Here is a 13,130-nt window from a genome sequence, read left to right on the forward strand (position 1 = left end):
GGGGAAGGTTCATAGCTATTGGGAAGTTATTGCAACACCATGGTTTCTTAAAGCACCAGTGCCAGGAAGAGTGGCCTCACCTCTCCCTCTCTCTGTTCCCACACCCGTGATCTCAGCCCTGTCTCCAGGCACTCAGAGCAACCTCAGGGGATCTGGGCCTGTGCACCTGTCCCCAGCTCTGCACAGGACAGCCTTGGGAGTCTGGCTAGGTCAAGCCAGGCCCTACGGAGGTTGCTAGGGGGATGCTGGATACTGCTCCTTGCAGTCAGTGGAAGAGCGAGGTGGTGGGGTGGACTTCTAGCATTTTCCCTGTGACCTAACAACCAGCGGGGGGCTCTCCTGATCTGCTGCCCCTGGGCTTTTCCTTTGTCCTCCCAGAGCAGCAGTGAGGGATGCAGCTTAGAGGATGAACTCACCTGACACAGGTAGGGTATCTGACCACAGGGCCCGAGAGGCCATTTCCTCCCTCCCCAACACCAGCAGCTCTGTTCAGCCTGGGCCTTAAGGGGGCAGATCAGAAAAAGAACATTAGGTAGGACTTCATTTACTGCCTGCCACCCTCACACATGTTCCCTTTGTACCCTCAGTGGCCACAGCAACTCCTGCCTCGGGGCCTTCCCGCAGGCCTGAGGCTCTCTGTTAGCTAAGGACGGACTGTTCAGCGATAGCTCAGAGCACCCCCTGTGGGTCAGGGTGAGGTCTTGGGGGTGGGGGCCACGCAGGGATGGGAGAGCAGCCTCAGAGGAACTGCTGAGCCGTGTGGTGGGGAGGACAAGGGCAGGGCCCCCACCCCCTGGTGCTGTCTCAGCCCCCTTCCCTTCCAGCCTCTCTTCAGAGGCCTAACGATCCAGGCAGCCCGCTCTGCCGATGCTTCGATGCTTCGCTCTTCCTCTTGCCACCAGCACAAGGAGGTGACATTTCCCAGAGCTCGCCCTGGCTGGGCCCTGGTTCCCTTCAGCCTGCGGTTTTTTCCGGGACCTGAGGGAGGCCTGCCCAAACAGTGTTGAAAGCACAGCGGAGGGCGGGGGCGGTGCCGCAGGCCTCGGACCCCCTCTCCTCTGCACCAGCGTTGGTTACCTCCTGGGACCTGCTTGCTCACAGCCTCCTCTGCCCTCCAGAGTACGACGTCGAGGCTGCCCAGGAGAAGGACCGCCAGGCCTTCAAGCCCACCGACATCCTGCGGACCCAGAAGACCAATTGCGATGGCTACGCTGGACTCTTTGAGAAAATGTGCAGGTACGAGAGGCGTCCCAGGGAAGGCAGGCAGTCCCAGGCCGACCACCAAGACCCCTCCCGCCTCCCCTTCCAAAGTGCTGCGTACCTTCGCCCCCATGCCAGACCTGAAACTGGAGTTTGCAAACTCTGCTCTGGAATCCAAGTGAGTCCTGAAAAGGTCAATTTCTCCCTTTTTAACACCAGCATAATTGACTTTGCACCATCTGCCGGGCTTCGCCATGCATTAACATAATGGCAGATGAGTGCACAGAGATAATTTGGTTATAAAAGGCCCCTTTTCCACCTTCTCTGATCTCTGCACAGCTGAAGGTTAGAAGAATGGCAGGTCTGGGAACAGTAGGACAGTGGCTGCTGACGCCAAGGGGACTGTGAAAGCCTGTCCTCAGGGCTGGCACCAGGGCCCTCTCTCAGGGGAAACAGATGATCTCCTACCTGAAAAGATCTGTCAGTTGGAGAAGCTGAATAACTAGGAAGCAGCTTTTCTCTTGGAGGTTTTGGGCTCCATTTTCATTGCTCTGGGAATGAGCTCCTGGCCATGTGCCCCGGTGGGTGACAGCAGGTAAGGAAACCACTTGTGTGCGGAGGCCCCTTTGTGGCTCTAGGTGACCTCGAGACAGACTCCAGGCCGGCGGAGGCCCGCCGACCCCACAGCTTCCCTGTCCACTCTCTGAGGTCAGCTAGGTTCCTGGGGAAACAGTCAGGCAGCCGGGGAAGCCACTGAAGAGCCTTGTCCCCAGGGAGATGGACAGGCTCTGCCCACCGTCTCTGCCGGCCTCTGGGTCTTCACGGCACCCACGTCGGCCCACCAGGACTCAGGCGGCGATTCATCAAACTAAGTGCAGCAACGGGCACTCAGGAGTCGGCACATGGCCGTTGTGATGTGTCGGGGCTGCGCAGGCAGCCCAAGGCATCCTGCTCCTACAGACATGTAGCCCATTCCTGGCCTAACGCCCCGTTGTTCGGCCCTCCCACCCCCCAATAGCACCAGCAAGCGTCGACATGTGCCCGCTCCCAGACTCCTGCTTGCCCCCTGCCCTTCACATCCCCCACCTCCATGCCCCACCCCTGAGACCACCGTCCCAGAGGCAACCAGGACATGTCAGGCTGCAACAATGCTAGTCCCTCTGCAGCCCATCTGCTCCACCAGCACGGGCCGTGCCTCCCACCCCTTACGTTCCTACCCCTGCTCCAGACCCAGGCACCCCAACCTGCCTCGGGGCCTCTCCAGGAACCGAGATCCTCACTGGCCCTCTGCCCAAACTCCCTAGGCCCTGGATTCCTTTACAAGACCACAGGCTCACATTGTCCTGTAAAGTCCTCCAAAATCTGACCTCCAGCACCCTTCCAGCCCTGCACCCTGTGGCACAGGTTCCGTGTCCTCAAGCTCACTCCGCTGCCTTCTCTCTAATGCTCCTTCCGGCCCCATTCCTGGATGGCTCCCCCTCCCCCACGTCCCCTCCCTTGATGTCATCAGCACACTGTATACACGGGCTCCTGGCTTGCCTTATGCTTTTATTTAATAACTTTTCCAAATTAAAAAAAAAATACTTCTTAATTATAGATAACTTATAAAATGCACAGAAACAAAAAGAAGAAAATTAGGTCACTCTGACCACTTAGAGATAACACTTAACATTTTGTCACCTCCTTTCCCAGACTTTGTTCTATCATGTACGTGTTACCTGTGCTGATTTTCCCTTATATATCTTGTGGGTCTAACATGTCTTTTATGTGTCTTCAGCCACTCTCTCTGTTTCTGCTTCTCCTATGAACACCTAACTCGGAATCCTACACACCATAGACCCATGATGACAGGAAATAAGATATTCCCAGCAGATTTGTATGAAATGGGCCTTCCTCTCTTTTTAAATCATGGACAAACCCTCAGTCTGTTTTCAGCTCTATTTGTGCCTGGCATCTTTCAGAGTGTAATTTTCATCTTAGTTGGCCAACTAATTTTTCAGTCATAGGATTTTTCAGTCATAGGATTTTTCAGTCATAGGATACATCCTTCCTTATCCAGTATAAGCCTTCCAAGCATGGTGCAGCAGGGTGCCAGACTGAAAGCCAGAGAGATGTTTGCAGTCCTCTGCTCCCCCATCCTTAATTTCCAGTCCTTGATGTACCACTTGTTAATTCTGTTCCTTTGGAAAGGCACTGAACTTCTCAGAGCCTTGGTTTTCCCATCTGTGCATGGGGACCATAGTGCCTGCTGGCCATGCTAGGACTAAGTGAGAACATGCAGTTTGGAACTGGCTCACCTGACTTTGGGATTGCTGGGTTTGTTTGGTTTTTTTTAACCTTGCCTGTCTTTCTTGAGTATGGGAAAACTATTGCTCTGTGGAACTTTCCTGCAGACGTACATAGACTCAGAAAATTGACACTTGCCTTGAGTGAACCTGTCAGGTTTTTGGCCTGATCCAGAGGCCCTCTTCTGGCCTGCAGCTGCTCATTAAAACACATCCCAACATTTTGCATCATTTAAAGCTGGGTTCTAACCTGGCAGTTAGCATGTGAAAAACTCTGTACGCTGCTCAGTTAACGGTAGCTCACGGTTCCCTGGATCCCTTTAACTTTGGCTTTAAAGATCAGTAACCTCGCCCATGTATCACTTTCCTAATTCCCCTACCTTCCAAATAATTGCCGAAGGTTTGGTAAATTCATTAGCTGAGTCCCTAATAACAGAAGACATGTAATCCACACTTGCTGATTTATCCCGGCTCGGTTGTCAGGGTGGCCTCTTAGCAAGAGTAGTACCCACACGGCCACTGTTACTTCCGCCCGTCCATTCTGCCTCCTTGCAAGGGCCTCATTAAAGACTGATTGAATAAAGTAATTCGGTGGGGAACTCGGATATTTTTGCAACATCCTTCCATTTCCTCATTGTCTTTCCCAAGTAATGGATGTGAGTTGTTTTTTGTTTTTGTTTTTTGGTTTTTTTGTTAGTGCTATTGCTTATAACTGCTGGTCTGGTTTCTTTCGGACTTCCCATCATCCAGTGTTAATGACCCTTCTTTGCCTCAGCCTTCACGAATTCTGCTTAACCTCCTTGCAGGGGCCAAGCTTCATTTCCCAGAATCCTGCCACCAAGTCAGCCTCCAGTACAAGCCCTCCCCTGTTATCCCCACTCTGGCACCACCAGCTAGCAGAGTTTCCAGAGACATTGGGGGAAGCCAGAAGCTTATTACCAGTTTGAGGCTTTGATGCCGAGGAGACTGGTTGTCCCCAATCGGATGTCAGCCTGTTCTCCATCCATCCTCCCGCCGTCACAGACAGCAAGAGCAGGAGCAAGCTTCTGCTCAGCATGATGTCCCAGACGATCCCAACACAGCAATTGGTTCCAAAGGCCCCAAAGGCTGGGGAGTGACCATCCCACCCTCTAGGGAGAGGCTGATACCCTGGATAACCTGAAGTTATCCCCAGATCTGACTTTGTCATATCAAGCCTCTGAAAGGGACATCTGAATTCCCCCGCCCTTGTAGATACGACAAAGGCTAGTGCTTGCAGAGATGAATGATGTCACTAGAACAAACCATCCTTTAATTTCCCCCCACCCATACATTTATAAAAGAAAACAGGTCTTTGCGTACGAAAGGGCTGGGGCCATACAAAGCCTCCTGAACTGTGTGCGCCAGATACAGGGCTTCAGAGTGAAAATAATTACTGCCATTAGAGTTACTGACCTCACCATTAAGGGTGTTGCAAGAAAAAGGAAAGGGGACCATACAGCAGAAACAGAGGCACCGTCAGATTTACAAGAAATCAGCTATGTAATTTGTGAAACATAAGCCATGGTTATGCTTGTCCTACAGCAGTATAGAAATCATAAAATCTGGGGGACACCTGGGTGGCTCAGTTGGTTGAGCGGCCAACTGTTGGTTTTGGCTCAGGTCATGATCTCAGGGCCATGAGATCAAGCCCCGCATCAGGCCCCGCCCTCAGTGAGGAACCAGCTGGAGATTCTCTCTCTCCCTCTCTCTCTGCCCCTCTCCCACCCCAGCTCATGAGCTCTAAATACATAAATAAATAAATAAATAAATAAATAAATAAATAAATAAATCTTTTAAAAAAAAAGAAATAGAGAAAAACCACAATATTTTCATCAAGGTACAAAAAAAAGAGCCTGCTTCTTTGCATCTCGCATTGGCTATGTCCCTCCCTCCCTCTCTTATCTTCTACGTGGCTCACACACCCTGGAGAGGTGATGGGGGTTGGGCGGGCACACTATGATGAGAGCCTGATGCCTGCAGGGCACGTTGCCCACACCAGACAGCGCGGCCACCCTGCTGGGGCCTGGCAGTGGTGTGGCTAACATAGCATTACACAGTTCCCACGGCAGGACCCGGACCATGCGTGTATACAGTAATAGTCACAGCCCGGATCCGCCACCTCCTCCATTGAGACCACTGGTGTTGGCAACTGAAAAACTACCAAAAGTAGAAACCAAGACGCTGCAGCCTGAGGTTGTTAGATAGATGTCCTGGGATGATTCTGGGGGCTCTAGAATGGCTGGTCAGATCTCATTAGGAGGTGGAAACATTTCTCATCTTCTGCCCCTTCTTCAGTGCTCTCCTAGATCTTTCCAGGTAATTCCTCTTCCTTTGGGTCCCCTGAAAGGGCTGTGTGCCTCACTAGCATTTGAGTGACGGTTCATCTGTTTGCCTCCCTTGCAACGATGAGCACACCTAGGGCAGCCAGTGAACTTTCCATTCAGAACACTGTAGTAGGCCAGTGTATTTACCGTATGATAGGATAGGATATGTGATATTATTCCCTGGTGCCCGGGACAGTGCTTTGCCCAAAAGTCAGTGATCTTTCGACGACAGGAAATGGTTGTGGGTCATCCTGACTAGCAACCGGCAGCTGGAATTACTAGTCCCACAATTTTGCATGAGAATTATGGATTATTAACAATAATGCTTCACACTATGACTTCTTTGTCCAATTCATCTTGCGCATTGCTGCCGGGGAGTAAAATACCCTCATATCATGGTCGAGCATGGCCTAAGCTCACAGCTAAGTTTCTTTGTTCATCTTTATTCTGCCCCAGGCATTCCCCATGGCCTTCCCCAGCTTCCCTTCAACCTGCCATAGGAGAATCAACTCCCTGAGATCATTTAATGCCAACCTTTCTTTTTGCCCATGATGGGCCTGGCAAGGTCACCCTGGAGGCGACCATACAGCTGAGACTGAGCCCAGATCCCCTGATTTGGCCCAGAGACCACCCATTGAGCCACCCATTTCTGCCGCCTTCCGCTCTTCCCAGGCTTTGGCTCGGGCTCTCACTGCTGCTCCCCCACTTGGTTCTCAAAGCCTACCTCCACCTCTTGATGGAAGCGTGCAGCGCTCCCCTTCCTTCCTGGACTACAGGGCACTGTGAGCAGAGGGCGGGCCTCAGTGGGCAGCACGTCCAGAGGCCACAGCTCCCCTCCGTCAGCTCACCTTACCGTGAAATTGTTCCCAGGACTGAACCTCCCTCCGCGTGCGCCTGGAAATGGATGCACGCAGACGTTTCTGGCAAGAAAGGAAAATAACTCACCGAAGAATGTAATTTCAAGTAGTGTTTATGGCTTTTTTCCAATTCTAAAAGTAACACATAATCATTACTGAAAATTTAGAACATCTAGAGAAGTTTAAAAAGAAAATTGCAATCGCCCATAATCGCATTACTAGACCAGGTGCAGGCAGCCTGTCTCACTCTGCCCTCCTCCTCTGCCTCTCGCCCTGCACACACACACTCTCTCAGACCTTGTGCCGATGGCAGGGCTTCATAGGCTTTTGTCAGTTCATATTGTGTCAGGAGCGTGTCTTACCTCACACTTGTTCTCACTCACTCTGAGTAGGTGGAGCGCCGCCCCCTAGGGAAGCCCCCCAATCCGCACCTCCATCCCACCCTTCTGGCCTTGCTCTCGCCCCTCCCCCTCTGCCACCTGTTTTCTCTAAGACTGTAAACACATTCAATTCTGACCCCCAGAAGCATCCCCTCACCCCGTCTGCAGCTAATGAGGCAGGGGGCTCTCTAGGCATGCCCACTGCACTTTCTCTCCCCAACTCCCCCACTCCTCAGCCCCCCACCCTCACCCTAACCCTCCCACCTCCCCCCCACCCCTGGGGCTCCTCCTGGGCCTGCTGCGTCCTGTGCCTCCTGTCTCTGGGCTGCCCTTCTGCTCCAGGAATAGGCTTTGGCCTTTATCAGCAGAAAAACCTGACGTCAGAATCCCATCCCTCTTGCTCTCTGCCCCCATTCCCCAAGTGCTCCTGAAATCCTTCCCAGAGGGCCTCACAGGTCTGTTCTGATGGCATGTCTCAGACTGCCCGGGACGCCTGGCCCTCCTTCTGTGAAGCTGCGTGTGGAAGGGCAGGCCTGCACCCCGCGGAGGAGGGAAGCTCGGGCAGACATGGGAACAGGACACTGTTCGGGTGAAGCAGGGTGGAAATATGGGAACGTGCAGGCCCCCCACTTTGCTTCACTGTTTCTCTCAACAAATGATAAGTAATATTTAATCCATATTCTAATGGTTAATTAAACATACTTTTTGGGGGTGCCTGGGTGGCTCAGTCGGTTGAGTGTCTGACCTGATTTCCGCTCAGGTCATGATCTCAGGGTTGTGAGATGGAGCCCTGCCCAGCGTGGAGCCTCCTTGAGATTCTTGCTCTCTCTCGCTCTCTCACTCTCCCCCGTCTCCCCGCTTGCTTGTAGGCATGCATTCTCTCACTCTCCAAAAAAAAAACAAAAAGATTCAGAAACAAAAGTTTTTATAGGGAAAATTTCCTTGTTCCTATAATGAATGTGAAGCCGTTTTCCCCATTAGCCTGAGAGGCTCCATGGCCCTCTTGTTGAGAGCACTGGAGTCTGCAGGCCTGGTCCACAGAAGGCCCCCGGCCACCAGAGGCCACCAGGCCCGGCTCCGAGCCAGAGTACAGAACTGGTGCATCTGAGGCGAGCGCAGAGGCAGCAGGGCAGCTGTGTGATTCTCAGAGAAGCCCCACTGAAGGGGCCGCCATGAACATCCTGGACAGCACTACTCTACCAAGCTGCCGGAAGTGAAAGGAAAGTCTCTTAAAGAAGGAACGCCTTTTTCTAATTCACACAAAGACCCCCAGGAGAGCTAGCGCAGGACGTCCCGTGGGTCAGAATAGCAGTCCAGCCTGGTAACTGCCATGGCGAGGGCAGCGCAGCTGAAGGGGAAGGCCAGCTGGTCATGGAAGGCCTCTCGGGGCTCTTGCTTTGGCCTTGGGGTGGCGCCTCAGGGTTTTGGCTACCAAGGCCCGCATTGTAGCTTGCCCACGATTTCTGTGGTCCCCATAGGTGACCATCATCCATCCCCCACTGTCCAGGCCACAGAGAGTGGTGCCAGCGTGGTCGTAAGCAGTGGGGGAGCACACTGTCGAGAGGGCCAAAGAACTCAGGCTGACTGGTCAACATTTCCACCCCTCAAAGGACACCTATAGGGGACGCTGACTGTGGCCAGGGCAGTCAGTCAGCCCATGACCTGAATGCACTATGGTGGCGCTGGCAGGCAGACCTGCCCAGCTCAGGAATGGACACACTGGCTGGCCCGCCCCAGCTGTCCCTACACAGATGTCTGAGAGCAGGACATCATGGAGAGAGTGGGGCTCGGCTTTCTTCTGCACCCTCACGTCCAGTGCCCCTCCCTGACACCTCGCCCGTGTCACCTAGACCCAGCTCCTCAGGCACGTGGTTCGGGCTGCTCTGGTTCTTTGAGAACATCATCCTTCCTAGGTTTCCATGTTCTTGGGGTGATCCTCGCCTTGCACCCACCGTCCTCCTGAGTGGCTGCAGGCAGAGCACTCAGAAGAGTTCTGTCTGAGGAAAGACGTTTCGGAAGTGATTTGCTTGGTCTCCAGGGAGGAGCAGGCAGTGGGGACTGAAGCCAGTCTGTGTTAGCAGGGCCAGCCAGCCCCGTGTCCCCCGGCCCCCCGGCCCTGGAAATAACAGTCCTCAAGCTGTCTGTATGGGACTGTGGGAAAGGCAGGGAAGAGGAAAGGCGCGGAGGGACTGACAGACAGCAGACATGCCTGAGGCCTGGGGCTATAGACAGACTTACGGGGGTCAGGGAGCCCCAGCAGGAGCCATCTCCCAGAACCCCTGTCCTGCCCCCAGGATCGCCGGAGTGCAGTGCATGACGGTGCCTGGCTACTCCAAGGGCTTTGGCTACCAGACGGGGCAGAGCTTCTCTGGGGAGTTTGACCACGCCTGGAACGCCGTGTACCTGGAGGGGAGATGGCACCTGGTGGACAGCACCTGGGGCAGTGGCCTGGTGGATTCTACCACTTCCAAATTCACCTTCCTGTAAGTACAAATCTCAGTGCTGTTGGGGGTCTGGCTGGTGGAAATGAGGGAAGCACGAGGTTGAAGGAAGCAGCAGGTAGAGAAGGCCAGGTGGGAGGCCAGGGAGGGCCAGGGTGGCCTCTCTTTGCTGCTGGCCACTCCCACCCTTCCTCCAGCTCTGAAATGAGCTAGCTCCAAGCCAATAGGAAGGGCCCAGACCTTTTGTCACCTCACCCTCCACTGACTAAATCCCTCCTCTGGCGCCCAAGTGCTGAAAGCCCAGCACTTCCCCGCAGGCCATACAAGAGAGGAAGGCAGAGCTGAGAAGCTGCTTGATGTCTGTAGATTCCCTCCAGGCCTTTGACTCACTGGCTATATTCCAACACAGGGACGCCAGAGTTCTCTTCCTGGTGTCTGCTTTCCCCAGACATCAGGGCTCCTCCCCTACCTCTCTGGGCCAAATGCAGCCACATCACATCTCTGAGGAAGGGGTTATGGTTTGTAGGAAGGGGGGCTGTGGGAGCAGAGTCACTGTGAGCCACGGTGGGGCGGGGTGCTGGGGTGCAGGGCGCTGGAGCACGTTCTGTTCTCCAAGGCTCTGGCCAACTATGCTTAACCCAAAGCCATGACATTCATCCTGGATCGTAACATCTCTCGGCAACTCAGATTCCTTTTTATCCAAAAAAATGAGAGCCTTGTCTCTGATTTTTGTAGTTTAAATCTCGACAGGCCTGCACACAGGCCAAATACAAGCTAAGAGCGAAGCATTAGCTCAGAAGAGTCTCCCTGTTCTTTTCTGGATCCCCATCACTAACCTCTAGAGAGCCATGTCTCATTGGCCCCAGGGACCACAGGAGGGCTGCTCACCCAGGACTCTCCCTGCCTGCTGTCCCTCCACACTGCTGGCTGGCACCTGGTCCATGGGTTCTCTACTGGGCTTTGAGAGTAGGGGGAGCCCATTTCCCACCTGGACGCAGCTCCACGTGGAGTATGGCCTTCTCTTAAGAGGAGCTGCAGATCCTGCCATGGCCCCTATTTCTGGAAGCAGCCACTGAGGGGCCACCTGCCGTGCCCATGTTAAGAAAGGAGATAGTGCCTTTCCCCATTGGGTTGTCGGCAGGATCCCTCCTGTGGAGGAGCTAGGCAAAAGAAGGCCCCAAAGAGCCCCCTGTGAGCCCCACCGCCTTCTCTACAGAGCTGAGGCCTACTCACCCCGCATGGCTACTGACCAGCTTCCCCCCATCTCTAGCTACAATGAATTCTACTTCCTCACCCACCCCGCACTGTTCATCGAGGACCACTTCCCAGACAACAAGAACTGGCAACTGCTGAAACCCCCTCAGTCCTTGAGGCAGTTTGAGAGCAACATGTATCACAAGAGTGAATTCTACAACAAGGGGATGCTGAGTGCCCACCCAGAGACTTCTGTGATCAAAACAGGTAAGCCCGGAGCAGGTGGCCGGCATGCTGGCAGCAGGGACAGAGCAGCCCGCTCTGTGCCTCAAGGCGTCGGGCCCCCGGGGGACGGACCTGCCAGGGCCCAGCCAGGCCCGCAGCGTGGGAGCTCTGTGCATTACAGACGCTACAAAGGCAGCCAAGGCCATCGGGCCATCAGGGCAGGAGGCGGCCATAGGTCACACTTGCAGGGACAGACCCCTGCTCGCAGCAGCATAAACCAGGAAGGGGATGCATAGGAAGTCCTTGGGTTTCCCTAGGCCCTGAGGACCCTATTTACAGCCCAGGCTGCCAGGGAGCCAGGGCTGGAGGGTCCCCAGCTGGGTGAGTCTCTCCCAGTTCCTGCAGCAGGTAACGGACCACTACAGGCCTGGTGGTCCCCATCTCCCAGGTCGGGTCCCTGACAGACTTCACTAGCCTGCTGTGTTCTCCCAACCTCCTGGCAAAGAGGACATGTTGGACCAGCCAAGCTGGGCTCTGTGTGTCAGTGGTCTAACCAGCTAGTGGGAGAGCCGTGGGGTCTCCCAGGACAGAGGACTGGGGGAGGCTTTATTAGGGAATGGCTGCTGGCTGGGTCCTAGGAGCTGGAAGAGAGCAGGCATCACCATACACAAGGACAGAGGTGCTCTGGAAGGACACAGCAAGCCCTCCAGCGTCTGAACTCAAGTACCGCCAGACCAGGGCTGGCTCCAGAGGCTTTGCCTGCCTTCCTCCATTCCCCTCCCCCTCCAGGTCAGATGCCTGTTGACTCTGCCGGCTTCCCTCCTGGAGGCAGAGTCCAGCCTTTTCCAGCCAATATCCCTGGGAGTGGGAAGGGCAGGACACGTAGCTGAGCTGTCCCCATGGCTGGCCTGGACTGACCTTTGCTCCCCACATCCCCACAGGGGCCACAGGCACCCAGCCAGGTGTGTTTGTGAAGTCTGAGGTTGATGGGGGGCCAGCTGTGTGGGAGAGGGTACAGTTCTGTGGTCACAAGCCTCGCAGGGCTGACTGTGGGGGACTTTGTCTTTTGTGTGTCCAAGGCCCTGGTGCCTGGTCCAGGGCTAGGCACATAACCTGGACACACTGCAGGGCTCAGCACAGCCTCGTCAGTGCACCTACCCCACACCCACACCCACACACTTCAGCGAAGCCCTGTTGGCACCATCTCTGCTACCAGGGGCCCCTATACTCCCAGGGGGGAAGGCCTGAGCTCACATCGGCTGTTAGCACAGAGAGGTCTGCGTGTGGCCTGCAGGTGAGCCCATCCCACACTGTAGAACGATAGGGGCAGCGGGAACACAGGTGTCCCCAAGTTACTTCCAGCCGACTCGTCCCTTCCACCTCACAATGCTTTCCTTAACCAGTCTGCTGAGCTCTCGAGTACTTTTTCTTTAAACTACAAATCCCTGCAGGCTTCTGCTGCTAAAAGGACAGCGTTAGGCTGTGGTCTTTGAGAACGGGTTTCCTGTGCTATCAGATGGGGAGCCTGAACTGTGTGTGGGCCACAGAACCACAGGGAAGCATGGACCAGGCCACACCAACATCAAATTAATGCCACGGAGTAGAACTTGCCTTTGCAAGAGAAACAGAAATGTTTCTTAATATGTAGTAATCTCGAATTTGATTCCATATTCGTGATGCGTATTTAAAGAATATTTCTTTGTTGGAGCTAGTTTTGTCAAGAGTGGGGATGGGAAGAGAGCAGAAGAGGGAAAGAGGTGGGTGAAAAGTGGGGAAGGAAGAGGACAGGGGATGTGGGGGGTGGGGGGTGGGATACCACTGACAGGGGTGAGGGGAGGTGGAGGGAGAGCGGATGCTGGGGAGATCACAGGCTCCCACAGAGTCCCCAGAGTCGCCAGTCTTTCTTGAAAGTCTTCTAGCCGTTCAGCTCACCTTCGCAGAGAATCTGCTGGGCCAGGCACTCTGGTGAGGCCCGGGACACACAGGAAAAGACACAGGAGGGCAATTCCCCACAGTGCTCACCCCTGCAGGGAAGACAGACATGGCAGAGAACTAATTCAGTACAAGGGTGCTAAGTCTCCTGAAGGAGACGTGGAGCTACAAGAGAGGCTTCCAGGGGCTCTCAACCTCACCTGGGCAGCAGGGTGGAGGGGAGGCTTCTAGCAGTCAGATGTTATGCTAAGGTCTTATCAGGTTTGGGGGA

At 54.4% G+C, this 13,130-nt stretch overlaps 1 protein-coding gene across 1 annotated transcript in view; it reads left to right on the top strand.

Moving 5' to 3' along the window:
• KY (kyphoscoliosis peptidase) overlaps window positions 1–13,130 on the top strand; it is a 46,341-nt gene that overhangs the window by 26,965 nt on the left and 6,246 nt on the right. The window contains exons 8-10 of the mRNA XM_026497078.4: window positions 1,119–1,236; window positions 9,362–9,550; window positions 10,779–10,969. Of these exons, the coding sequence (XP_026352863.2) occupies window positions 1,119–1,236; window positions 9,362–9,550; window positions 10,779–10,969 (498 nt within the window). The remainder of the gene's footprint in view (window positions 1–1,118; window positions 1,237–9,361; window positions 9,551–10,778; window positions 10,970–13,130) is intronic.

This window comes from Ursus arctos, unplaced genomic scaffold (assembly GCF_023065955.2).
Source record: "Ursus arctos isolate Adak ecotype North America unplaced genomic scaffold, UrsArc2.0 scaffold_20, whole genome shotgun sequence".
NCBI classification, from domain to species: domain Eukaryota; kingdom Metazoa; phylum Chordata; class Mammalia; order Carnivora; family Ursidae; genus Ursus; species Ursus arctos.